Source organism: Astyanax mexicanus, chromosome 4, assembly GCF_023375975.1.
Source record: "Astyanax mexicanus isolate ESR-SI-001 chromosome 4, AstMex3_surface, whole genome shotgun sequence".
NCBI classification, from domain to species: domain Eukaryota; kingdom Metazoa; phylum Chordata; class Actinopteri; order Characiformes; family Acestrorhamphidae; genus Astyanax; species Astyanax mexicanus.
In genome coordinates, this window is record NC_064411.1 from 31,397,883 (window position 1) to 31,424,855 (window position 26,973).

The 26,973-nt window shown below is 38.4% G+C and overlaps 1 protein-coding gene across 1 annotated transcript; it reads left to right on the forward strand.

Annotated features, from left to right (window-relative positions):
* The first annotated feature begins 1,078 nt into the window (after positions 1–1,078).
* Positions 1,079–25,052, forward strand: faxcb (failed axon connections homolog, metaxin like GST domain containing b). The gene is made up of 6 exons (XM_007230944.4): positions 1,079–1,378; positions 9,770–9,905; positions 10,800–10,996; positions 16,934–17,151; positions 18,151–18,267; positions 19,655–25,052. Exons 1-6 carry the CDS (start codon positions 1,116–1,118, stop codon positions 19,945–19,947), a joined length of 1,224 nt encoding a protein of 407 aa, XP_007231006.2. The 5' UTR covers positions 1,079–1,115; the 3' UTR covers positions 19,948–25,052.
* Positions 25,053–26,973: the final 1,921 nt, after the last annotated feature.

Genomic DNA, 26,973 nt, shown 5'->3' on the forward strand with positions numbered 1-26,973 from the left:
TCTTCAGTCCAAGTGTCCACACTGAGTTTGAGGCAGGTCTAAAGCCCTATCCGGACATGATTAGTTTCTCTGGGGGATGTCTGTAAAAATATTGCACACTTCTACTCGGTGATAAAACTCTTGCATCCAGACTGCAAATTTAAAAAACAGGAGAACCAGTGAGTTTTTTGGTTTTCTCGGTCACATAACACATTCAGTGGCTCCTCCATTTCCACTCGCTGGAAACGCGTGCCCAGAATGTAATTATGATGCATGGCAGTGGACAAATAGCTCTTTTATTAAACATGAGGTGACGAAACTCTGTCCGGTGCCTTAGAAAAAAAATCATACATGGTCCTTCCAGACGGGAATAAAATCACAAAGGACCCCCATAAAAGAGAAAATTACCCCAGGACCTCCTGAGAAACTAATCCTGTCTGGATAGAGCTTATGATGGAAATGTTATGTTTTAGGGGATTTGTGACCTTAAGCTCAGGTGTACTTGGGTTCTGCAACAGAACAATGATCCAAAGCACCTTTGAATGGCTCAAAAAGGAAAATCAAGGTTTTGAAGTGGTCTAGGCAAAGTCTGACTGAGATGCTGTGGCATGATGTTAAAAAGGCTGTTTATGCTCAAAAACTTGCCAATGTGGCTAAATTAAACCAATTCTGTAAAGAAGATTTACAGACTTAATTGCAGTGGTTGCAACAAAGGGTGGCAAAACAAAGTTATTAGGTTTCTGACAAACACTTTTTTGTAGGACTAGGTTCTGCTTAAAGAGATAGAGATAGAGAGATGAAGAGAGAGCAATACAGAGACTGAGATACAGAAAGAGAGACAGAGTGAGTGAGATATAGAAAGAGAGAGAAAGATAGAGAGATGCAGGAAGAGAGAGAGATGCAGAAAGAGATGCTGAAAGAGAGAGAGGGAGCATCTCCAGCCCCTCGGTGACGTCACCCGTCTCCATCAATGCGTGCCTAGACAAAAGAGGCAGGTGCGCACGCGCGCCGCCGGCCGAGCATCCCCCGAGCTCGCTGGGCTCCGGTTGAGCTCGCGGCAGAGAGCGGCAGCGGTCGGGCTGCGGGGGGGCGGGTGGAGGCGGTAGGGCAGGTGGGCTGCTGGGGCAGGGGGCAGGATGCAGTGGCGCGCGGGGTTCGCCTCCTCACGCGCCTTCGTCGTGGACCTGGGCCGGAACCGTAGCCTTCCGGTTCCATTCGGGCTGCCCGCGGACGAGCGGCACTCGGTGTCGGGCTGCGTGGTGGCGCTGCCGCTGCAGGACTGCGGCGGGATCATGTCCGGCCTGGTGGCGGAGACCTGGTGGAGGAGGACGCTGTATCTGACCGGGGGAGCGCTGCTGGCCGCCGCCGCCTACCTGCTCTACGAGCTGCTCGCCATCAGGTACCGAGCGGGAGCTGAACAGCTGAGGAGGGAGGAGGAGGGAGAGGGCTGATGTGCTTTTCACTGCACTGTTTAGTAATGGGTTGCACTGGTTTGGCCTGTACTAGACTGCATTAGGCTGTTTTTGGGATGTATTTGGTTGTGTTGGGCTGTATTTGGTTGTATTTGGTAGTGTTGGGTTGTATTTGGCTGTATTTCGTTGTGTTTGGTTTTATTTGGTTGTTTTTGGGTTGTATTTGGTTGTGTTTGGTTTTGTGTTTGGTTGTATTAGACTGTATTAAGCTGTATTTGGTTGTTTCGGGTTGTATTTGTTGGTTTCTTTTTGTTGTATTTGGCTGTATTTGGTTGTATGACACTGTATTAAACTATATTAGGCTGTATTTGGGTTGTATTTTTTGGGGGGTTGTATTTGTTTGTTTTGGGTTGTATTTAGTTGTATTAGGTTATATTAGGTTGTGTTGGGCTGTATTTGGCTGTATTTGGTTGTGTTGGATTGTGTTGTGTTGCATTAGGCTGCTTTATCCATATTAACCTGTTTAGTCACAAGCTGGTTTGTGTTGTGTTGAAATGTACTTAGTTGTATTAAATTGGTGCTGAGCTCTGCTGTATTGGACAGCTTTGTCTGTATTAGTGGTTCTTGGGTTGCAGTTGATTGCAGTTTGTGTTGTTCTAAACTAGGATGAATTAGGTTTGAACTTGAAGTTTGGTTATTAAACTGAATTGTCTTGGTTTGCAGTTGGTTGTTTTGGCCTGTGTTGGGTTGTTTTGGTTTGTAGTGGGTTGTTTTGGCCTATGTTGTTTTGTAGTGGGATGTTCTGGCCTGCATTGGGTTGTGTTGGTTTGTGGTGGGTTGTATTGGGCTGTGTTGGGTTGTATTAGCTTGTATTATATTGTGTTGGGTTGTATTAGATTGTGTTGGATTGTATTGGTTTGTGTTGGGTTGCATTATTTTTCGTGGGGTTGCATTGGACTGTAAAACTTTCTGTTGTTGTTGTGGGTTAAAAGTGTCTGTATTGAGCTGAACTGAATTGTGTTGAATTTAACTGGTTTGTGTTGGGTTATTCTGGGATGTAGCCAGAATAATGGTTGTGGATTGTTTTGGGCTGTACTGGATTGTATAAAACTGGCTGTTCTAGTTTTGCATGGCACTGGACAGATACCCATTAGGTTATATTGATGTACAGATTAATCGGCAGCGGTAATCTGTTAATAGGACTGCAGCACTGGGTTGTAGTGGATTACACTAGAATCTACTGAGTTGTATTGAACTGGTTTGTGTTGGGTTGTAGTGGGCTGTATTGATCTGGTTTGGGTTGTGTTGTAGTGGGCTGTATTAAACTGGTTTGTTTTGGGCAGATGCTGAATCAGTAATATGAATGTACAGATTAAATCTGTTAACAGGGCTGCAGTACTGGGCTGTGATGGTGTAATCTGGCTGTATGTGGGGGGTGTGCTGGGCTCGTGCGGGGGGAAAAGCTTGTATTGGTGCAGGAGCCCCGGGGACAGGGTTGAGTCACGTTTCTCAGGTCACGTGGGTGCAGGGCTTGTAGAGGCGCTGTGATGGCGAGAAGGAGAGATTCTCCTCAGAGCCCAGTGTTCTCCCAGTTACTGCCCTTCATCCCTACACTCACTTCCGGTTACCGTCCTTCATCCATACACTCTCACTCTCTTCCTCTCACTGTTTAACGCACGGGCGCTGCAGCACGTGCCAGATTACACCGCGCCTCGTCACGGAGCTCCGGCTCGAGGAACGTGATGTTCTCCTCAGCTTTTGGATGGATGAACAGCCACACACACACACACACACACACACACACACACACACACACCCCTCAGCCTCACATAGTAACAGCTGACACATAATCTGAGCCTCCCACTATAACCTCCCGTTATTAATAAAAAATGATAATATCTTTAGTATTTAATATTATTTAAGGAATGTTTTTATTTGTAGTAACGACACGATTATTATTATTATTATTATTATTATTATTATTATTATTATTATGAGTAGTAGTAGTAGTAGTAGTAATAGTATTATTATTATTATTATTATTATTATTATTATTATTATTATTATTATAATGAGTAGTAGTAGTAGTAGTAATAACAGGGGCGTAGCAGCAAATTCTGGGCCCTGTACACCCTCTATGTTAATGGGCCCCTATCCATGCCAGTAAACAAAGGAAAGTGAGCGAAAAAAAAATCAGGATTTTCATGGGCCCCTCTCCCTACTCGGGCCCTGGGTAGTCAGGTCCACTTTTCCCCCCACTACCACGCCCATGAGTAATAGTAGTACTGTTATTATTATTATTATTATGAGTAGTAGTAGTAGTAGTAGTAATATTAGTACTATTATTATTATTATTATTATAATGAGTAGTAGTAGTAGTAGTAATAGTAGTACTATTATTATAATAATAATAATTATTATTATTATTATTATTGTGAGTAGTAGTAGAGGTAGTAGTAGTAATAGTAGTATTATTGTTATTATTATGTATAGTATTAGTGGTAGTAATACTATTATTACTGTTGTTAGTAGTAATATTAGCAGTAGCACTTATGTTGTAATTATTTCCTTCTTCTTCTTCTTGTTAATAATAATAATAATAGTAGAATTAATAGTGGTAGAAGTTGTATTTGAATCAATAGTAGTAGCAGTTGTATTGTTCTAATTATTGTTTTTAGCAGTAGTAATAGTAATATTAGTGATAGTGCTGATGTTATTGTTATTAAAGTTAAAATTTAAAGATAATGCTATTATTATTAGTAGTATTATTATCAATAATTATAATAATAGTAGTCTAAATAGTGGTAGTAGTTCTATATTAAGTAATGGTAGTAGTACAAATACTAGCAGTCGTATTGTTTTCAAAGTATTGTTTTTAGTAGTAGTAGTAATAATAATAAGATTAGTAGTAATGTTATTGCTATTATTATTATGATTATTATTGGTAGCAATGGTGCCCATAGTGGTATTATCATTATTATTTTTTTATTATCGTTGTAGGTAGTAGTGGTTATGGTATCATTATTACTATATTACTACATTAATAGCCATAGTAGGAGGAAGAGGAGTAATTGTAATCACAATGTTTTATTATTAGTAGTAGCAGTGTTAGTAGTATAACTACTCTGTAAAAGGTAGCAGCATCTCTGTTTTGTCAAATAACATTATTGAACTTCCTTTATTTCATATTATCTTTATGATTTAACTTTTAGTAAAAATGTAACTAAATACACTTTAGTAAACTAGAGGCATAATTGTCTCCATGTTCGCATGTTGATTTCTCCCTGCAACTTAAACAAAGCAAATAAACTGATCAGCACACCATATAATGACAGTCAGACATACAGATATACAGACATATAGTGTAGAGTGTGTGTAACTGTTCAGCTTACTTAGGATGAGTTTTGTAAAGGCCTCACATTTACCTCTCACTTCATAAAGCGGGTCATGGGAGTAATGAGCCCTTTCTCACATGCAGCGCTGTGGTGATTAAATATGCATGCTGTTTCCCTCAGTGTGCCCTACTGCACACCATTATCTGTGCTAATGTAATCCCTCCTCAGATTAGATAACAAAATCAATCCTCATTCAGAAACACTGCCTCTCAGAAAAAGGCAGATGAGTCTCAGTCTTAGCATCCATTATTTACACAGAATTTATTTGATTTTCATAGTTTTCCACAACAATATAATACATTACACCAACACAGCTACTGCTATCTTGCCAAAACACTGATTTAAAATGCTTATTCTAGTGTAAATGGCATCACATTGGATAATCACAGGGTCATAAACTTGGTAATGTATGTAGTTGAACTGGTTCCAGTAGAATGGGCTTATATACACACACACATTGGAAAACAATAAAGCGCTAAGAAGAAGTTGTTGGTATGGAATAAAACTGCGTATGTGTGAATGTAATGATGATTACAGCATTGGTTGTGAAAAGTTACATTCATAACGTTACGTAAACTGTACAGTTGGAAAAAGACTCTAGTATACTGTTGGGGTCCTCTAGCCTGGATACAATATAGATTTGCTTGGGCATGGAGCTATACAAATTCTCTATGGCATCCTGTGACAAATTTGCCCTCATATGTTGCAGCTGGAACTGTAGATCCTGCACACTCGTGGGATGCATCTAAAGTGGACCCATAACATAAATGCTGGATAGGAAGTGTTGCAGTGCAGTCTGGTGTAGACATTCCTGGAAAAACCTTGCGGTTTGTGGGTGAGCTTTATCCGGCTGATGCATTTAGAAGCTCTTCCATAAGAAACATCTCATGTTCTGCATATATGAGCAGTTAGTGTACTATTAGGGGTGACCGACTGTTCTATATAGTTCTGGGCGGTATGACCAAAAACATTTTATCACTGTATTTTTATTATTATTATTTAATTACACATTTTTGGTATGACTGGGCATTTTATATAGGTCTGTGACTTACAGTACTATTAGGAGTACATATGATTTAAAACACTAAGGCTTTAAATTAAGGCTTAGATTAACATTGGGTTTACTTTGTCCCACAAAATTAGACAATATATAAATAACAAATCAGACTGCAATATCAGAAAAACAGCTGAAGTATGTAAACAATAGACCTTAAAAAGAGATACGCCATCAACTTCAACATAAGCTACAGTATTAATATATTTAAACAGGGCTATAGTTACAGATTACCTCGTATCATTGAGTTTTAGGGAGTTTTATCTATTGCTGAATAAATGATTCTGTGCTCAGGACAGTTTCTGGGCTCGTCTGGGAGATAAAGTGCTGTTCTCAGGCAGGATGGAGAGAGGGGCAAGTGTTAATCTGCTAATGTTTGTGCCATAGTCTGCGCATATCGAGCAGAGTGCATTTATACTTCTGTGGGTGCGTATCAGCGGCTCTACATCGCTGTGCAGATTAAACTGCGAATTTCCAGAGAGGTGCGAGTCGAGATACGGCATAGGGTACATGGCAGAAGTATAAACTGGCTCCACATAGCTGAGCTTCCAGTGCGTTAGCTTGTTATGCTAACTTGCTAGCGTTATCCTGAGAGCTGTTCCAGTGTGCTCCTATGGTGCTGTTCTACACGGCGCTCCACAGCGCCTCTAGTGTTATGGCGGTATGAGAAAAATGCATACCTGTTCTAAATTCCCCTATTATATAATGTATGAACCAGTATACTGCCCAGCACTAGTTGTATGCGATGGTTCTCCAGATAATCAGAGCAGCAGTTGCAGCAGGATTGAAGTGCACACCATAAGACCTCCATATCTCATCGGCTCCCAAACAGAAGCTAGATTTGTTGATAATGTGATACGGTTCCAGTCTGTAGCAGTCAAAGGTTCTTTGTCAGTGTTTGATGCAGTATCCTCTTTGTATTGAGATTGTTTCTTTAGCCAGTGTTTAGTGTGGGTGTGCAGTGTAAGCTGAATTAAAGGGCTGTGCTGTATTGCGTAAATCTCTTGTTTTGCCTCAGAGCTCTCTCTCTCTCCGTGTATGTGTGTGTGTTTGAGGCCCTGCTGTTCTAAAATTAGCCGCTAGTGTGTTCTCCTCCATAAACTGCTCCTGCTGTTCCCCAGTTACAGCAGTGCTACCCGTTATCTCCGCATGGCCGTTACAATACAGTAGTAATGCACCATTGCAGCACACTAACACTGGATGGATGGTTTGCTCCCATTAGTAATGTTAAAAAGGTGACAGATAAGATAAAATCACACTTATCATCTTTTATATCCTGGTGACACATGCATGAAAACCCCCTCCCACCCCAAATCTCTGGTGAATCAGTGTGATCTTGCATGTGCACATGAACACTCTATGAACACTATCCTTGTCATCTGTGTAAAAAGGAAATGGAAACTATATGCATGTAAATATGGTATCAGTGATATTTTATATTGAAATTTAATACAAAATAATATTTTTAATACCTTATGAAAGTCTGTCAATTAATAGAAGAGGCTGTTCTGCTCTCTATGAATGTTAAATTTTTAGAATAAAAGTTTTGAGCCCAGATAATACTAATAATTAACAAACAAATAATGAATGACAAATAGTTTTATTTAGTGTAGAGAATGACTTATATAACTTATTATACATACACTATTTTGCCAAAAATACATTGCTTAATCAAAAAACAAACACCTAGGCATTCAGACTGCTTAGATTAGTTCTAGAACTGTAAAGCAGCTCGGTAATTTTCTATTTTATGGGGGTCCTCTGTAATTTTATTCTTGTCCAGAACGACCATGTATGTGTTTTTCCTCACACGTTTCCACAAAGATCCACGTAAACACAACAGTGAGTTACTGAACCAATTCCTTATGTGATGTCATGTGACTGAGTAAGCCAAAAAAACTCACTGGTCCTCCTCTTTTTTTCAATTGCAGTCTGGATGCAAGAGTTTTATCACTGAGTAGAAGTGTGAAATATTTTTCACAGTCGTCCCCCTGAGAAACTAATTCCATCCAGATAGGGCTTTTGTCAACCTTATCAATCCAAATAACTCTAATGAAATTCTAGTATTTTCACTGTGAAAAAAAAACAAGCACCTTTTTTTTATAAAAGTTGCCACCTTTTACATAAAAAGCGCTACAAAACTACAATTTAAACATGCAGTATTTATTGGATACTCAACCATTTTGATATCTCAGCAGACATAACAACAATTCATAATCCATGTTTCTCAGCAGTGCTACTATAGTCACATATGAGTGAATTTTACACAGCAGTTTAGTCTTTTGGTAAACAACTTCCCTATACAGCTTGTATCTTTCAGTTTGAAATAAAACGATACAAAATGTGATGCTAAATGCATTAAGATGTTTAACTTATGTGAGTGTAACTATTAAATGAAGTTAATTTTGGGAGATTGATCCATGCCCTTTAGTTCTCCCACTCTCAGCCCTGAATAAACCCTCACTTCTCCTTACCTGCATGTTGAACAACTTGGCACCCACCTCCTCCCTATCTTCCTCCTTTTTTCCTGTAACTCTTCTTGTGGGGATGTTTCAGCTTCATGATTCTCAGTGAAGCCCTGAACTTTTAGCTGCCGCTGCTTTTTACTGCAAAAATCATTAATCTGCTTCGTGTGGTGTTGACATTGAAAGTGACCGCATATATATATATATATATATATATATATATATATATATATATATATATATATATATATATATATATATATATATATCTAGGAGTGTTCCGTGTATTAATTGTTTAAATATTTTTAAAACATCAGTGTAAAATACAATACAATAACAGAAAACCTCAATAAATGTGACACTTATTTGTTAATGGTGCACTTGCAGCAGTGGAAAATATGATTACAAAATGTTGGCTCAAAAGACCCTCCACCATTATACACCTATACAATTTCTTGCACTCATTGGAGAAAGAGAAATTAATAAAGTACTGGGTTTCTGAGATTTTTTTTTTCTTTTTTCACACTTTTGGATGCTTTTGAATGTTTTGAATCAAATTCTCTATCTATTCTGCTGCCTGGCTAAGACTTAAGTAAAGAGTAAAGAAAAGAATTAAAGTAAAACCCTGCGCACGCTTACTGCTATTTTACACCCTGTGAACAGGCTTAGTTTCACAACTTGCTTGCATTGTTTAAATAGTGCAATCTATGCCGATGGGTGTCTTGGTCTAGACGTGAGGTGTGTTTTTGGTGTATTGCTATCTTGGCAGCAAAAAACACTTACTTTTTTTACTAAATGCCATTAAGTTTATATGCAGGATATTTTTATTGTCTGAATTATCATATCAGAACATAAAGTATAGATGGGATAATGTTATAGACCAAATTGCCTTTTCAGGAAAAATATTATATTAGCACGCTTAGTGCTGAATTTGCTCCTGTCTCCCACACTCAGGTGTACCTGCCATCTCCAGCCTCCAGACTACGATACCCAGAATGCTCCACACACTGACTCCCTAACTCCCTTACACACTCATGACAAAATAAATCAGCTCTAGCAGATTCTTAAAAACTGCTCAGATGTTTAGTACATTTTTGCTGCACATCATTTGTTTTAACTTGATATTTTTATACTTGATATATTTATACTTTTTTTGTAATGAATTTAGGTCGGTTTTTTTAAGCACTAATAATATCCTTTATATGCTTATTAAAACGTATTGTCAATACAATTTATAAAAGTAATATATTAATATAAATAATATATAATTAAATTAAATAGCCAAAGACCGATCATTAAAATATGTCTGGATCAATACTGTTCCGATTCATTGTATCGGATCCAAACTTACCTATTTGTCAGTGATCATTCATACAGTATTACTTCGTTTATTTTTGGCCAACTTCTTCAATAGAGGATTATTTAGTATCCTTACAGTTGTGTATCTGTTTGTGTGTTGTGTAGGAAAGAGCAGCAGTTGGACTCTAAAGATGCAATCATCCTTCACCAGTTCACCAGACCCAAAAACGGTGTCCCCAGTCTGTCTCCGTTCTGCCTGAAGATGGAAACTTACCTGCGCATGGTGGACTTGCCTTATCAGGTACACTGATCATTTTTTATCATTTAACAGTTTCAGTATTTCAGATAATAACACATGTACATATTATGTATTAGGTACACTGACCAGTTAAGTAAGCTCAAATATTGCCTTAAATTACACATTCAACTGAGCACCACTTTGTTAAGTGGTAAATGTAATTAAAAGCTAATTAAGTACATTTTAATTAGACTGTTTAACTTGACTACTCCAACAGAAGTCTTTAAATGTGGACCTTGGTAGATGTGATACTGTAAGGGCTTTCCCACCAATGAACTCTAGTTCTTAAACCGGTTCCATTCAAGCTTATAAGAAGCTTTTCAGTGAACCAGCCCATGAACCAGTTTATGAACCAGAACAGTACCAGTTCCACATCTCACCAGTTGTTGGCATGTAGAGGACATAATTATGCATTAGTGCACAAGTATTGTATGATAATAACTTTGACATTAAGGCCAAGCAGTTATACCACAAAAAAGATCCCAACTGAACACATAAGGAAAGGTAACTTTGGGGAAATTACTACACATTGATGATATGCAAAGGGTGAAATGGCCCACCTAGTAGCAAAATAGTGCTGTGAGCCAATGGTAAAGGTCACCACATTTATTTAAAACAGCTTAGTTCACTTAGTCCCTATGACTTTAAAATGTGAATACATTTTCCATAACTTAAAATACTCAAATGATCTGACTGTGTATCTTAACTATTTATTTATTTTAGAGTTATTTTGTCTCAATCAATATCAACTTATTTATTTCAATAAGTATTGCAGTCAGATTTTACAGTGTATTTAATTATTTAAACAAAATGTAAAAAAAGGTAAAAGGTAAAAAAAAGGCACATTTAAGGTTGTGGAAGGATTCATGTAAATTTCTCTTGTCCTTTCCTCTTCAGAACTACTTCGACGGCAGTCTGTCTCCTCAGTCGACGATGCCGTGGATCGAGTATAATCACGAGTGTGTGTCCGGGACCGAGTTCATCATTGATTTTCTGGAGGAGAAGCTTGGTGTCAGCCTCAATAAGAAGCTGAGTGGTCCAGAACTGGCTGTGGCACGAGCCATCACCAAAATGGTGGAGGAACACTTATACTGGTGAGTCACTGAGCCTCACGCCACTGCCCGGAACATAATCGGAGTGAATGAGCTTTTACAGTATATGGATTATTAGCCACTGCCTGGATAGTCTCAGAGTGCCGGATGTAATCTCATAACAGCAGTTCATGTTTGAAGTCAGACGTCAGGAAGTCTGCTTTAATTTTGGGTGGAAATGTAGTTTTCTTTGGGTGGAACAGATTAGAGTTAATGAAAATGTTGGAACCAATCCAGTGCATCCTGTTTTAGAGCTCAGATGGTACAGTATTCTCCCATTCAATGAGGCTGCAAATAGCTGCAGTTTATCAATTCAGTGAGGATTGTAAGAATAATGAATAAATCAGTGTAAATACAGTGGTGAATTATTTAGTATTTTAGATTTTTCTGCATAAATCTGACCTAATACTGACTTAAAACATTTTCACACGTACCGTATTTTTTGCACTATAAGGGGCACCGGATTATAAGGAGCACTATCAATGAACGTGCTGGTCTATTTTCATACATTAGGCGCAGCAGATTATGGAGCGCATTATGCGACACTAGTAAGGATCAGGGGTGTCACCATGTTTTCCTTTAAATTAGCAGGGCTCAGATCTGGGTGGTGGTGGAGTGAGTTAACTAAGTTAAGTAAAGCTAAGCTAAGTAAACAAAACTGTAATTTTTAGAAAAGCGGTTTCTTTCAAAGTTAAACGAGCGCTGGATGTTAATCTACACAGATTTGAAAACTGTTTATTTGGGTGAGTAAAGTTCTTCCGTTTATTTACAGTAAGCTTAGATTCTCAAATTTCTCCAGCACTAAGGTTGGAGCATTAGCATTAGCGGCAGGCTACAGGCTGATAATACTCACCTCTAAACGGTAAAAGTGCTAGCGCTGCGGTTAGCGGCTAAAGCTAATACTGCTCCAGCCTCTGTGCTGGAGAAACTAAACTGAAACTCTTGTATAAAGCTGTACTTTAGCGAAGTGGCTTTGCTGCTCCTTACAACCTGAATGATAAAATTCCTACATAATGTGCACTGACAATTTTTGGGAAAATTAAAGGATTTTAAGTGTGTCTTTCAAGTGTGTCTTTCAAGTGTGTCTTTTAAGTGCGAAAAATACCGTACTAAAAGTAGATAAAGAGAACAAAATAAAAAAAATGATCCAATATATACATTGTGAAATTATTTAATAACATTAGAATGTAGCTGCTGCATAATTTAGGGATGAATGCAAAATTTTAATTTATTGGCTATCATCGCAGCCTGTTTAGGTTGTGATACAGATACAGTACCAAAAGTTTTGAAATACCTTATGGCATTCATTGTGTTTTTTATGATACTGTATTTTAACATTGTAAACTTAATATTGAAAAGATTAAGGCTAGAAAGGAACATACTTTAGATTTTTCTAAGTACCACGTTTACCACACTTGGTATATTAATCTCAGTGTCTTCATGAGGGAGAGTCACCTGCAATAGTTTTCCAACGTCTTAAAGGAGTTTCTGGAGGTGCTGAACAATAGTTGCTGCTTTTTCTTCACGCTGTGAAGCTCCAGCTCATCCCAAATCACCTCAAATCAGTTGATTAGGTTTAGATCAGGGGATTGAGGAGGACAAACACGTTTTTTACTGTTCCATATGTGTCCCTTAATTGTTTTCATGTGTTTAATATGAATTTACAATGTAGAAAATAAAGAAAGAAAAACTTGTGAAGGAGATGGTGTGTCTAAACTTTTGACTGGTACTGTATATGGATTGGGAAAATCTGTGAAGTACTGTAGTAGCATGGCCAGCATAGCTTGGTCCTTTTCCAGCATACAATACATGAAATATCGGCCATGTATATGCATCAAGCTGAAGCCAATGTTTCTAAAAAAAAAAAAGCTATGTTCGTCTGGCACTGACAAACACATCAGAGAGATGCATAACACTGTGTTCAAGTGATGTAATGGGCCGGAGGCAGAAAGCAGCCTTGGTCTGCGGTGAACACACACACACTTAAAACAGAGCCAAAAAGATTTGTTTGGGTATATATTAGGCCCTTTTCAGCAGTCTCTTTTATTCTCTACTTGCCTTTCTCCTTTGTCCGCCATTTTAAATTAAAAGTCCTGTGCAAGGGTTTCTAATTGTGTTTTGTAAAAAAAACTTTCCTAAAATTCTGAGGCAGTGGCGGCAATAATTTTGAAGGAATGAGCCACCAGGAGGGCTGCAACAATTAGTCAACATAGTCAACAGGGGTAATGGGCTCACAGACACTCTGCTCGCTCTCTGTGTCTTCAAAAATGTAAACACATCAGATAAGGGACAAGACAACACCCATACTCACTGTACATCAGTTCATCATACATTTAAACATATTCTCAGCATTTAAACCCCACATGTAATGCCTTTTGTTGTCTTTAAAGAGAGACAAATTTGGTTTAAAACCCACCTGCCAGAAACACAGTACACTTTCGTTTTGAACAGGTTGCAGATGAAGTATATAAAAGTAGCCCAAAAAACAGATGCCTTGTGCTGATCAAAATCACTCTAATGCCAAGCTCAGACTACACAACATTTTTGCCCCTTACGATGTTCACTATGTCAGATTTAGCAGTTATCTTCATTTTGTGTCGTTCTCGGGGGACTGGCAACACTACACGTTAGTCACCGACCAATCATCGTCCGTGTCCTTGCGTGAGTTCGTAGGTCATCGCGGGGGAGAAGCAGTGAATCATGGCTACAGAAGCCATTTGTGTGATGGTAGTGCTTTTGTGCTCAGAAAAACTAAAAAAAAAAAAAGAGCAAAAAAACGGACTTGTTCCTGGATGACCCAAATGGACATTACATGCTTTTTGTACTCCAGAGAGAACTTAAGGTATGGTAAAGATGGAGCTACTTAGGTTTCAGTGCCTGTAAACAGAATATCTCATGGATGAAGTAGATTATTAGATGATTAGTAGATTATTTTTCTGTTTTTCTGGTCCAGTGAACTGCAGGAGCACCACCCACTTTCTTTTCCCATGTTTACATCAGTGCGCCACAGAACGCTCTGTCTTCCTATTGGTCAGAGTCAGGGAGCACGACGCAGAGCAGAATGTCAAACTAGACAATAAAATACAAAAAATTCTAACATGCTAGTCTTTCCGTCGGACGCTCCCACGGCGCCGCTTACGTCAAATTACTGCTCTTTGACTGGGTCATACTACACGGACCTTTGTCGCTCGCGACACTGAAACTCGGATCCGACGCACGCAATTTGTCGGCGCAGACAAAATCGGGTCAAAATCAGGCTAAAATTGTGTAGTCTAATCCGGGCATAAGAGTGATGAGGGGAAAGAGAGCGCCATCCACACGCCCAGAGAGAGCAACGCCAATTGTGCTCTCTCAGGGCTCCGGGAGCTGATAGCAAAATGCATGAACAGGATTCGAACCAGCGATCTCCTAAACATCTCAATTGAAGACCTATCTAAGTAGAATTTTCTAAAAATTACAAAATCCATAATGTGCGAAGGTCTCCTGTAGCCTAATACGCTGTGTAATTTTATATCGGTACGCCAAGGGCCCTGAAAGTTTAGCTGTCAAGATGCAGTAAAACATGAATTGAATCAGAAGCCTCAACATTAGGAAACACAGTAGGAAACACAAAACAACCATGCTCAACTATATACATTATCAAATGCATACAGCAGTAAAAAAGGTTAATACAAAGTGTTTTTACATCAATATTGGGCTTGTCAACAGCATTACTGCATGTAACATATCGTGCAATGTACCACCATCATGATTTTGACAACGTTGTTTTAAGGTATGCTGCTTTAAAATATCTGATACACAATACAGTAAAACGTGTCTGGATTGAACCTGATATGATTGAGATTCGAGGTTAATCCAGGCATCGTTTAATCCCTAGTTCCTACATTAATGTTAATATGACAGTGGGGCTGTAGGCACAGCTTATCTTACATCCATGCACGCAAGGAAAACAGCACATAAATAGTATTTTGTGTGTTAAAAGGCTTCTGGGTCAGTGTTTGCCCATTATCCTTATTTATGGCTTTCCATTTTTCTTCATGTGTGTCTCTTCCTGCCTCCACCAGTCCTTCTCCATCTCCTCAGCCGGAAGTCTCTGGGGTTGGATGCACTTACTGCTATTGATTTAATTATTTATAGTCAGGCAGGGCTGCGGTCAGGCCTGTTTCCCTGTGTATCGAATACTCTGTGTGTGTGTGTGTGTGTGTGTGTGTGTGTGTGTGTGCAGTCTGATGCAGGGCTGTAAATATAGCTAATAGATGTCAGCATGAGGACATGGGCAGGAAGTCTGGATCATATTAGTGTAACATAAACACAATGAGACTATGTTGTCTTAAAGGTCCAGTATAATTGAGATTTTTTACTAAAGCTGGCATCTCAGCTGCTCAAATAGATGCTTAATTAGCATAAAATATGGTTAGCGGGTTGGTGACAAGGGTGTGTTGTGATCTGGTGGAGACAATCTTCCCTTGTGTTTATGAGCATTATCCTGCTAAAAAATGTCAAAAGCCCTTTAGAAGCACTGCCATAAGAGGCAACACACGTGACTACTGGATGTCCTGCACATATCGCTGAGCTGTTGCTGTAAGCAATAGCTCCCCAGATTATCACACCAGCAGTTGGGGCAGTTTGTCGCTTCAACTTACCACTAGGCCTCCATATTTGAACCTGACCATAAGCTGATACCCAGCAGAACCTGGATTTGCTGCTAAAGTTTTTGTGGTTGTAGTTCGTAGAAGTCCAGCTCTCTTGTTCATGACAGCACTGCAAGCAAAGGAGAACAGTTACTGGCTTTGTCAAAATGACCTCTAGCTTCTCTTAGTTTAATGATGTGGCCCCTCTTAAAGTCTGTCAGTTTGCCAAAATGTTTTTGGCAATCAAGCCACATTGCTCAAATCTGATTTTTTGCTTCAGCCTGGTCAACAATCTCTCACCAAGAGGTGCACTACCCAGATTAGCCTCTCAGAGGCTTTTTATTGGGCATTAGGAGAAGCACTATTATGCCCGCTTGTGCGAAACCCAGGGTCTGATCAGAGCACATCTGTAATAATTTACATATCTGCCCTACATATCTCTCATTTCAGATCTGTTAAGAGTGTATTATTTTTGCTCAATATGCATATAACTGACATATTGGGATATTTTCCAAACTTACTGTTTATTCCAGTTAAAATATTTATGAAAGTTAATGGAGACAAACTTACTTGTTTTTTTTTATAACTTGTTTTGAAGGCAAGACCCCTCCCATTTAGCTTTCAGCTATTTTACTGCACCCATTCGGCATACAACAGTTTATTTACATTAATTCATCCTATATCACTGCAGCCATGCCCATTGATACTGAAGTTATAAGGACTGTTTCAGCATAGACTGCTTTTTAAATGGTACTCGCTGCTCCTGGGCTTCCTGTGCAGTTGAGGAATGTAGTTAACCCTTTGAACCCTAGCCTATGTTTTTTCTCAGTTTTTGTCAGTTCCACTTTCACTTGTTATAACACAGTTATGTTAGAAAACAGCCACATATTTTTCTTTATACCAGAAGACATTGAACTGCTCAAAAATGTCATCATTTGAGATGTAAATGCCTTCAGAATTTGTTAATCTTCATGGAATTGATCATGTTTTGATCAAAATTTACCCAGCTCCTGTTTTTTTCATTTTTTTGTACTTATTTTTGAACGTACAGACTTTAAATCAATTCACACAAGAGTTTTCTTGTCAGTTATAGTTAGATTAGTTAGATTAGAGTGCATATTAGTTTAATGTATAAGGATTTTGATGATAGGCTTATTACTGTGACAGAATACATGAACAGCTCATGGACAGCTGTACACTTGCATTTGTTGGCAAGCAGAGAGGATCTGAAACATGAATGAGTTTGGCCATGTCTGTATATTAACAACAATGTATGTATGTGTGTTTGATGTGTTTGTGTCGTTTTCAGGGCGATCGTGTACTGTCAGTGGGTGGAGAATGTGGAGCAGACTGAGAAGATGCTGGAAGTTCCTGGTCCGCTGAGTGATGTTCTGAAGTGGACGCTGTGCCAGCTGAATGGAGGCCTGGTAAAGAGGGAGATGTTCTGTCAGGGAATCGGACGGTTCTCCAGAGATGAGATTTACACACTCATGGAAAGAGACATGCGCACACTCGCCACACTGCTGGGTGAGGATATGGCCTCTCTCTCTCTCTCTCTCTCTCTCTCTCTTACACACATCGCTCTGCTCTCTGTTTAAAGGAGAAATGGATTTGTGTTGTAGTGAAACCTGATATCCTCTCTTTTAGCTAATGCTCCCAACAATCTTACAATGCTAGTGATAGGGGCATGTAAAGGTACTGTGTGTATAAACAGTCTGTTTTAATAAACTATCTGTGCACTTTCAATGTTCGCAGTGCCTCATTTTAAAAAGAGCCCTCAGAATTCTTGTTAATGGTGTAAAAATAGTGATTTCTTTGTATGCTGTATTTTGGAATACTGGGGCAAAGGGAGGTGGGCTATTTGACAAACATTTGTACTTAATATCATATTTTACTACACTCCAAGTCCATTTCACTTTGGATTTCCCCTTTAACTCTGCTTTCTGTTTTTTCTCACCCTGACAAGTGTCTTTTAATATTGTACTTTAGAAAGTCATAAGCCATATCCGAATAGGATTTGTTTTTTAGGTGATAAAACTCTTGCATCCGGATTGAAATTGAAAAAAAAAAACAGAAGAGCCAGTGAGTTTTTCTCGGTCACATGACATCGCGTTCAGTAGCTCATTTCCACCCGCTGTTGTGTTTACGTGGATCTCCGTGGAAACGCACGGCCAAAGTGTAATTATGCTGTGTGGCAGTGGACAAATAGCTATTTTATTAATTGCGAGGTGACGAAATTCTTTTTTGTTCAGCGAAAAACAGTATATAATTCAGCCTGTAATTTTCTCAGAGGACGTCTGAGAAAAACACATACATGGTCGTTCCAGACGGGAATAAAATCACAGAGGACCCCCATAAAAGAGAAAAATACCCCAGGACCCTCTGAGAAACTAATCCCGCCCGGATAGGGCTATAGTGTATATAATGTATATAAATATAAATTTGATTGCTGCCAGGACTGTTGGAGCCCATGCATTGTTGTTAGTAGATTGTGACTGTATATGTGCATGTTTGTGTGTTTATTAGGAGATAAGAAGTACCTCATGGGCTCTAAAGTGTCCAGTGTGGATGCTGCTGTGTTTGGACACCTTGCCCAGGCCATGTGGACTTTGCCCGGCTCCAGACCGGAACAGCTGATTAAAGGTAAGTCATGCACAAATACTACCCAGCTCCACATTCTAACATAAACAAGATACAGTACATCTGGTGTATCTGAGGGCGTTTTCTCACCTGTAGTTGATTTTTTTTATGGTTCGGACCAGTTGATGAGTGTGTTTACTTGCAGAGTTTCTCCCTCTGTTTGGTTTGGTTTGGTTTCACACAGGAACAAAAACCTAAACGTACCAAATGCGCACCAATAAACCATGCGAGCACATTGTCTCCTCTGATTGGTCAGAGCTGCCTGGTGCGAGAGCAAGAAAATAAATATAGTGAGAAGATTCTGTGTTTCAGCCCGTATATCTGTGCAGTGTGAAGCTGCTTCAACACAGAACGTTAAAAATTTGCTGCTGCGCTTTTAAAAACAGTGCTTTTAATTGGACATGCAGTGCAGATGTACACGTAGTAAACTGAGTCATGCAGCTGCAAGCAGTGAATGCTGCACATACCACACGTGTGCAGACAGCATTTGTTCATAGCTGTGGTAATTAGTGTGTACTGGCTTATGTATCAGATTTGATTGCTGCTTCCTACTGCCAGTAAGGTGCATCTGCTTAAAATTTTTGAAATCCTTACAACCAAGCTGATATGTTTACAATAAAGTAAAAAAAAAAAAATTACCTCTAGCTAATTTGTAATGCATTATTTATTCCATCACCACGTTTTTGTTTTATTCTCCCTCACACATACAAGTGTTTATTATTAAAATTAACTGACACCACCAATATAAATATACTTAATTTTATAATTCACGTTCATTCTTTTATTAAAATTTTAATACATATACTATAAAGTGCGATTAATCGCAGTTAATCGCAGAATATAATCACAGAATATAATCAAGAGGAAGGTGGATGATCACAAGCCATCAAACCAAACTGAACTGCTTGAATTGTTGCACCAGGAGAGAAGGCATAAAGTTATCCAAAAGCAGTGTGTAAGACTGGTGGAGGAGAACATGCCAAGATGTATGAAAACTGTGATTAAAAACCAGGTTTATTCCACCAAATATTGATTTCTGAACTCTTAAAACTGTATGAATATGAACTTGTTTTATTTACATTATTTGAGGTCTGAAAGCTCTGCATCTTTTTTTGTTATTTCAGCCATTTCTCATTTTCTGCAAATAAATGCTCTAATTGACAATATTGTTATTTGGAATCTGATTCAGAAACTGAATTGATCTCTATAAATTGTTTTACAGAGCTGTATACACTCACACACACACACAGGTGAAGGTAGTATTCATTATGGCTGAAGATTACTCAGAATTAACAACTAGGGCTTGTTAATGTTGTTTTGATGCTGTAGGACATGTGTAAATCTGTTAGTGTTGTCATGGTTACGGTGTTGTGTTGGTACCTGTTCTCAGGTGAGCTGATTAACCTGGCCATGTACTGCGAGCGGATCAGGAGGAAGTTCTGGCCCGAGTGGTTCGTGGACGTGGACGATTTTTGTTCTGATGGCGAGAGCGACAGCAGTGAGGGAACGCCCACTAATCTGATGGACTGCAGCCTGTTCTCACTCACCGACGCGCTGGCCGACAGCGCCGGCAGCTCCCCCACACACACACACTCGCCCGACAGCGACCGCTCCGGACGCTCGCTCTCCGACTCGGACATCGAGGTGGACGGCTCCGACTCCGAACAGCAGGGCAAGGGCTAGATCACACAGCCGATGACCCCTGACCGGACTGGAGAACATATGAACTGCAGCACTGCATTATGGGACATTATGATCTCAGTATGGACTTCTGAGGAGGAGCCACGTGGACTGGGCATCAGTTTTAAAAGTGTGTAACTGCGGGTGTGTGTGTGTGTGTGTGTGTGTGTGTGTGCGCAAGAGGGGGCTTTTTTATGAAAGATACACTGTTTTAGATATTATATTGTCCAAAAGTATCCAAACTTGTATCCAAAAACGTCACAATACATATGAAAGTGAAGACTTTTTTTAGGTTAAAAATAAATGATAACTCAATTTGAAAACTGTCAACTGAAACAAATATTATATGAAAAATAAGAGTAAATATTTTTAGTTAATTTAAGTGTGGATGTCAAATTTTAAACAACCAGTAGAGGGCACTGTTACTCTAACTAGATATATATTCAGTACAACATTTATGCTGAACAGTAAAGCAGAAGCTAATTAAACTAATAAAAAAACCCTTCTCTCATCAAATAAAAACATATGATAATGCATTACTAAAACGGAAATTAAAAAACAAATAAATTATTTATTTGAAAATATTTTTTAGAAAACAGAGCTTAAATATTAATGAATCAGTGAAACTTAAAAAACAAACTCTACATTAAACTATATTTTTCAAAAATCATAAAGATGCTGTATTTTCCTTCTTAGAACATAAAAAAACAAAGCTAAACTATTAATTAATGTGTGAAATATTTTTAAATAATAATAAGTAATCATTTGGTCTGAACAGTTTTATCTATAAGGACCCTCTGTATGACTTTTTTACATAATAGCCATTTAATTTTGCAACAAATTTAAGAAAAATCTGTGGGTTCTCTTTTAAGATGCATTCACAACAACCTTATTAATTTTAATTATAAAGAATTTTAATAAATCATAACACTTTTTTGTTCCTGCAGTAAATAGTAAAATAAATACATAGAGTTAAAAAGTGGATTTTTAATGCAGAAAAACAAGAGTTTGGATACTTTTGGACATGAGTAGATGTGTAATATAGACTTTACTATAGGTGGGATATGTAAGGGGATGGGCGGTGCTGTTCCTCTGAGACACGGTTCAGTACGGCTGAAATCTGAAAATATTTATTTTATTTTATTTTATTTTATTTATTTTTTTATGGTGTTCGGCCTTTGCTTCCTCCGTGAGCTCAGTTCAGTCTAAACATTCTTCACACCTGTCAATCAAATCAAGGCTCTAACCAAGGACGAAAGCGTCCTTTAATATCTCTACTGTCTTATAAAAACACAGCACTGTGTCTGCATCATCACACACACAACATGCACAAACACACACAAACTACTTTTAACATCGTAATGCAAACACAACTAATTCCAGAATAAGATCCACTATTTATTCTGGATCTTAAAAGCAGACAAAAGTATTTAAATCTGTGTTTTGTATGTGTTATATAAATTAATTTCACCTGATTTTGATTAACTTGAAATATTTTATGGTGTAGTTTATTTATTTTTATTTTAACAATGTTTGTTTGTGTTTTGAATGCGTAAGGTGGTGAAATTTGCATTTTAAAAAATTTGATCCATGAAGTCAGATCAGAAGAAAGATCTGAATTTATTGATCTAAATTTTAGAAATGTCTTATAAATGATACAATTTATATAAAACTGTCTATAATGTTATTTTGAAATATTTTTTTTTTCAACAGAAAATTTCACTACCTCCACAAAACTAATTTATGAAATATGCTATTTAATATTAAATTCAAGTTTATCAAAAGTTACATTTAATTCATATATACAAAATACAGATTTTAAAACTTATTTCAGCATTTAAGCTGAAATAATACACCCACACACACATATTCATGCACACACAGTGCTGTGTTTGGATCCCTCAGGCCTTGTACTAATGTCATTTAGCAGGTAGCAGGTTTAGTATAATGGACCTAATACTAAGCGACCAGGCTTCTTATTAACAGAGGCTGCGTCCAAAACTGCACATCAACATATAGAGCAGTATATCACTATAGTACACCATCACTAACAGTGCATGGTGATGTGTGGGTTTGGGTGCAGTTCAGTGCTTGTACTGTAGGTATTTATCCACTTTGGATGCTGCAGTTCGTGTTTGTGACCAGCAGAGGGCACTGTGAGCATTCTCGTGATTTCAGCTGGGCTTAATATTGCAGGCCACATGTTGTATTTCTGTCCTCAGCAGCAGCAGCAGAACTATGGCCTTAACTGAAGCCCAGGCATCCTCAGTCACAGTCCTGGGCATGAGTCGTGTTTCCATTAGTGTAAAATAACGCCAGATCCAGCTCATTAACCACATGCTGAATTAGTGATTAAGTTCCTCCGAGTGTGCAGAGATGTTCACAGTGAGGAGACACACTCTGCTGTTAACAATTCTGTTTTACAATTCTGTGTGGGTAGGCCTGTCACAATAAATACGCTACTTATTACATTACTGTACAATATATGAACCTCACTTGAGAATCAGTCATTTTAACTGATCTCTATATTGCCCATTGTTGTAGCTGAAGGTGCTGCCATGTAGATCAGCCAGACCTGACCCCTGTACCAGTTTCTCTAGTTTCCAAGAGTCATTTGAAGGTGTAGGAAACCATTTCCAGGTCAAGGGCCCTATTTTACACCCTGCGCAAAGTGTTGCGATGCTCGTTGCTATCTTACACGGCGTAAACAATTTAATTTCACGCCTTGTGGCCCCACTGTTAAAATAGCGTCAGAGTTTCTGAATATATCTACGCTGATTTGCGATGTGCTCTGGAAGTGAGGTGTGGTCAGGTAAATATTTGGCATGGTTCTATCTTGGTGGTGGGAAATACAGATGCACCACTAACTGATTAAAACCCTGACAACAGTCAGCCGCGTAATCTTATCTTAAACGTGCATAACAGCTGTGCATGTTGCACGCTCTCAGCTTGTATATATCCCCGCTCACACAAATTACACACACAAATTAAATGCACTGCAGTACACAAACTTGCTTTTACATCAACAATTTCTCATTGAGACATACTGAAGTGCCACGCTGTTAAGATATCAACGTGCCAAAGTCCGAGCACACCTGACTCTTAAAGGGAATGACAAGTGACTATCACAGAATTAAAATTAGCACACCGGCTAATGGCTTCGTCCGGCAAGTGGTCTTATCATCCCACAGCACTGCCGGCCTCTTTCAGCATCACTACCACGACATTAGCACACCGGCTACCGGCCTCGTCCCACATCGCTAATGTAGCATTAATATGCCCTGGCCAGCCAATCCCTGGATCCCTAGATCATTCAGCCCTCCCACTCCCAAGTTCAGTATAAATTATGTTATTATATTATTATTATATAAAACAGAAATTTAATAATAATTCTTTTTTAATAATAATTTTCTTTTTTTTCATTTGCTGCTTCTCTATTAATATTCTTAATTATAATAAAAGTTTATTGCCCTTTAATAGGCTGTAATTGCATTATTATGATATTATTGTCATCACAACAGTGGCATAAAATGATCTTAAAATGACAATAATATTGTTCATCACAATTATTGCAACTGACAATATATCAAACAAAAATATAGTTATCGTGACAGGCCTACATATGTGTTTGTGTTTGTGTGTGTGCACATGCTAATCATGATGATGAGTTTGCCTTAGGTGGTTTAAAAAGCAGCTTTATAATCAATTGATACCTCTTACTTGAAATCAAAGCCAGTACAAATTATTTTTATTTCTATATTTATGTATGTATTTATTTTTTATTTACATATTGATTTATTTACGTATGTATATATGTATTTATTTATCATTTGTGTACAGTATGGACTAATTTTGCACATTATTAATTGAACGGATTGATAGATTTTAAACGAACTGGCGTGACTGATATGAGTATGATCAACTGAGGAGCTTTAATGTAGGTTTTATACAGCGGTATGGAAGTTAAAAGATATGATCATGATGCTCTGCATTATGCGTTACATGTTTGAGGTGTAAAAAAAAGGTGTGTTCAGACTGCAGGTAAATCAGGTTCTAATTCAGTTCCTCGGATCAGATCTGTTGAGATTACCGTGTACAGTGGGATTTGCATGTCTGGACATCACAATATTATTTGAGTGTTCAGAACGTCCAGACTTGAGACGCATCTTTACAAATCAGACTGTACTCACATTTTAAACTACTTTAAAATGTGGTTTAGATCTGATTTGCAAAGATTTGGGTCAAAAAATCAATCTGGATACTGTCTAGATTGATATCTGGACTAGCAGTCTAAACACAACCTGAACATTTGGATTGGGTATGGTGTAAAACTTGCCGGATCTCATTTTATCACAGTTGTGGTGAATGGATTTATACGTCTGAACCTCGGATATAACAAGAAGTTATTACACCAAATTGATAATAATATACTGCATGATGTCAGAGACACTAATTTACCAAAAGTTTACATAAGATTTTGCGTCTAAAACATGTATTTAAAATTACAAAACATTAAAAGGGTGGAGGGATACCTGTGAGTGCTGAGCAAGAAAATAGTTCCCCTAGAAATCTTAGTAAATCCTGTTTTACCACCATCAACATTCCATATGAAACTGGTATAAAACAATGTACAATTTACTAGTGGGTTTTGAGACAGTATATTAAAAAATAAATGGTTATATTTGTTTTGTAACCACAGCAACATGTGTTTCCATTCACCACCAATGTAAAAAAAATGACTAAAAAAGATTGAAGAACTGCAATTTCACACCAAACCCCCGGTCTGAATGCCCTTATCTCAAACACTGAATTATGAAGGAATATTAGAAAAGCTTGTTTGTAGGATTGGGACACAGCCTGTGATTTCGGTCTCCCCAGTCTGCATATGAACCGGTCTCCAGAGGATGTATCTGGACTTTCTGCTCAGCCTCGTTACTGAAGCCATATTAGCCTGGACTGCAGATGGATGAGCGTGCTGTGTGTGATGTAATCTCCTGTGTGTAAGACAGACACTCCTGATGGACTGAGTAATCTGTGAGATATCATGTACTTACAGTCATTTCCTCTGAGTGTGCAATACTGAACCAATTACAATAGCTGTGACAATTTCACTGTGTGTGTTTACATTAATGCATTCCTCTGTAATTCTTGTACATTTAAAAGATCAATTTGGGGGGCAGAGTAATGCAGCAGTCTAAAGTGCTGCAGCTATGATCAGGAGATCGTTGGTTCTAATCCCGGTCATGCAGCTTGCCATCAGCTGCCAGAGCCCCGAGAGAGCACAATTGGTCTTGCTCTCTCTTTGTGGAGGTAGGTGGCGCTTTCTCCCCTTATCACTCCAAAGGGTGATGTCGATCAGCACTAGGGCATCTGTGAGCTGATGTATCGGAACCGCTGTGCTTTCCTCCGAGTGCGCTGTGATGCTACTCAGCAATGCTGCATCAGCAGCAGTTCAAAAAGAGACGGTGGCTGGCTTCATATGTATCAGAGAAGGCATGTGCTAGTCTTCACCCTCCTGGTGTTGGGGCATTTCTAGTGATGGGGGATATACAGCTGAGTATCAGCTGAAAGGGTGGGAAATTAGAAATAAAAATTTAAACAAAAAAAAAGATAAAGTCAAGGCTATATCTGAATGAACCTGAGAACTAAGGTGGACGATGTCTATACCAATAAATTGAACTACTAAGTCCAGAACAAATTGGAGTACATACAGCTCTGTAAAAAAGAGACCACCTAAAAATGATTAGTTTCTTTGATTTTACCAAATTGAAAACCTCTGGAATATAATCAAGAGGAAGATGGATGATCACAAGCCATCAAACCAAACTGAACTGCTTGAATTGTTGCACCAGGAGTAAAGGCATAAAGTTATCCAAAAGCAGTGTGTAAGACTGGTGGAGGAGAACATGCCAAGATGCATGAAGACTGTGATTAAAACCAGGGTTATTTTACCAAATATTGATTTCTGAACTCTTAAAACTTTATGAATATGCACATTTCTCATTTTCTGCAAATAAATGGTATTAATGACAATACTTTTATTTGGAATTCTGGAGAAATAATGTCTGTAGTTTATAGAATAAAACAACAATGTTCATTTTACTCAAACATATACCTATAAAAAAACAAAATCAGAGAAACTGATTCAGAAACTGAAGTGGTCTCTTAAGTACAAATACTAAACTGGTCCGAGGTGAGTCTTGACTATCAATACTAAACAAATACTAAGTGCAAATAAGTACAAATACTAAATAAGTTCAATACGAGTCTGAGAATAAATACTAAACTAGTTCAAGATGTGCTCAGATCAGTCTGAGTATTATTACTATTAAAAGTAAGCCTGTGTATAAATCTAAACAAGTTTTAATACAAATAGATGAGTACAAAAACTGATCTGAAGTCTGTGTAAATGAGTGAAATACTGAAGGAGTCAAACATGCCTGAGTATAAAGCACTAAAGGAGTGTGAGATAAATTAAGGGTAAGAGAGTGTTACTAAAATATCATTTCTAAATGAAAACGTAATTTGAGAGAGGAGACACCACCTTGTTTTCAGTCACTAAACGGGTGACAGACACCCAGGCAGAGTGAGTATTATTAATGAGAGAAAGAGGTGGGAGGTGTCTCAGGAGGGGTGGAGCAGGTGCAGTGTGTGATGGAGGCCTTTGGGCTGTAAAAGCTTAAACAATCTGAACTCAACCTGCTTATCACCCCCCACCCCCCCACCCCCCTCCAAATGTAAACAGTGGAAAAGAAAATTAAAAAGGGAACTCCCCCGACACCCTGAAACAAATTAGAGCAAACAAATTACACAGAGTCAACACACACACACACACACACACAGCATCTGTGGTTTTGGATTCTGGAGTGAGCTCCAGTTAGACTGCAGTAAAAGGTGAAGAGCGGTAGTTGCGAGGGTCATGCTGAATGCTGGTCTATCCGTGTACTCAAACACACACACACCCACACCCACACACTCACACACACATACACTGACACACATACACTCTGAGGAGCATATTCGTTAGTA

What these genes read in the sequence shown, in the direction of transcription:
- faxcb (XM_007230944.4), top strand. Translation starts at nt 1,116, where the DNA reads ATGCAGTGGCGCGCGGGGTTCGCCTCCTCACGCGCCTTCGTCGTGGAC. An exon ending in TACGAGCTGCTCGCCATCAG is followed by an intron (nt 1,379 to 9,769) that starts GTACCGAGCGGG and finishes TGTGTTGTGTAG; the next exon opens with GAAAGAGCAGCAGTTGGACT. An exon ending in GTGGAGGAACACTTATACTG is followed by an intron (nt 10,997 to 16,933) that starts GTGAGTCACTGA and finishes TGTCGTTTTCAG; the next exon opens with GGCGATCGTGTACTGTCAGT.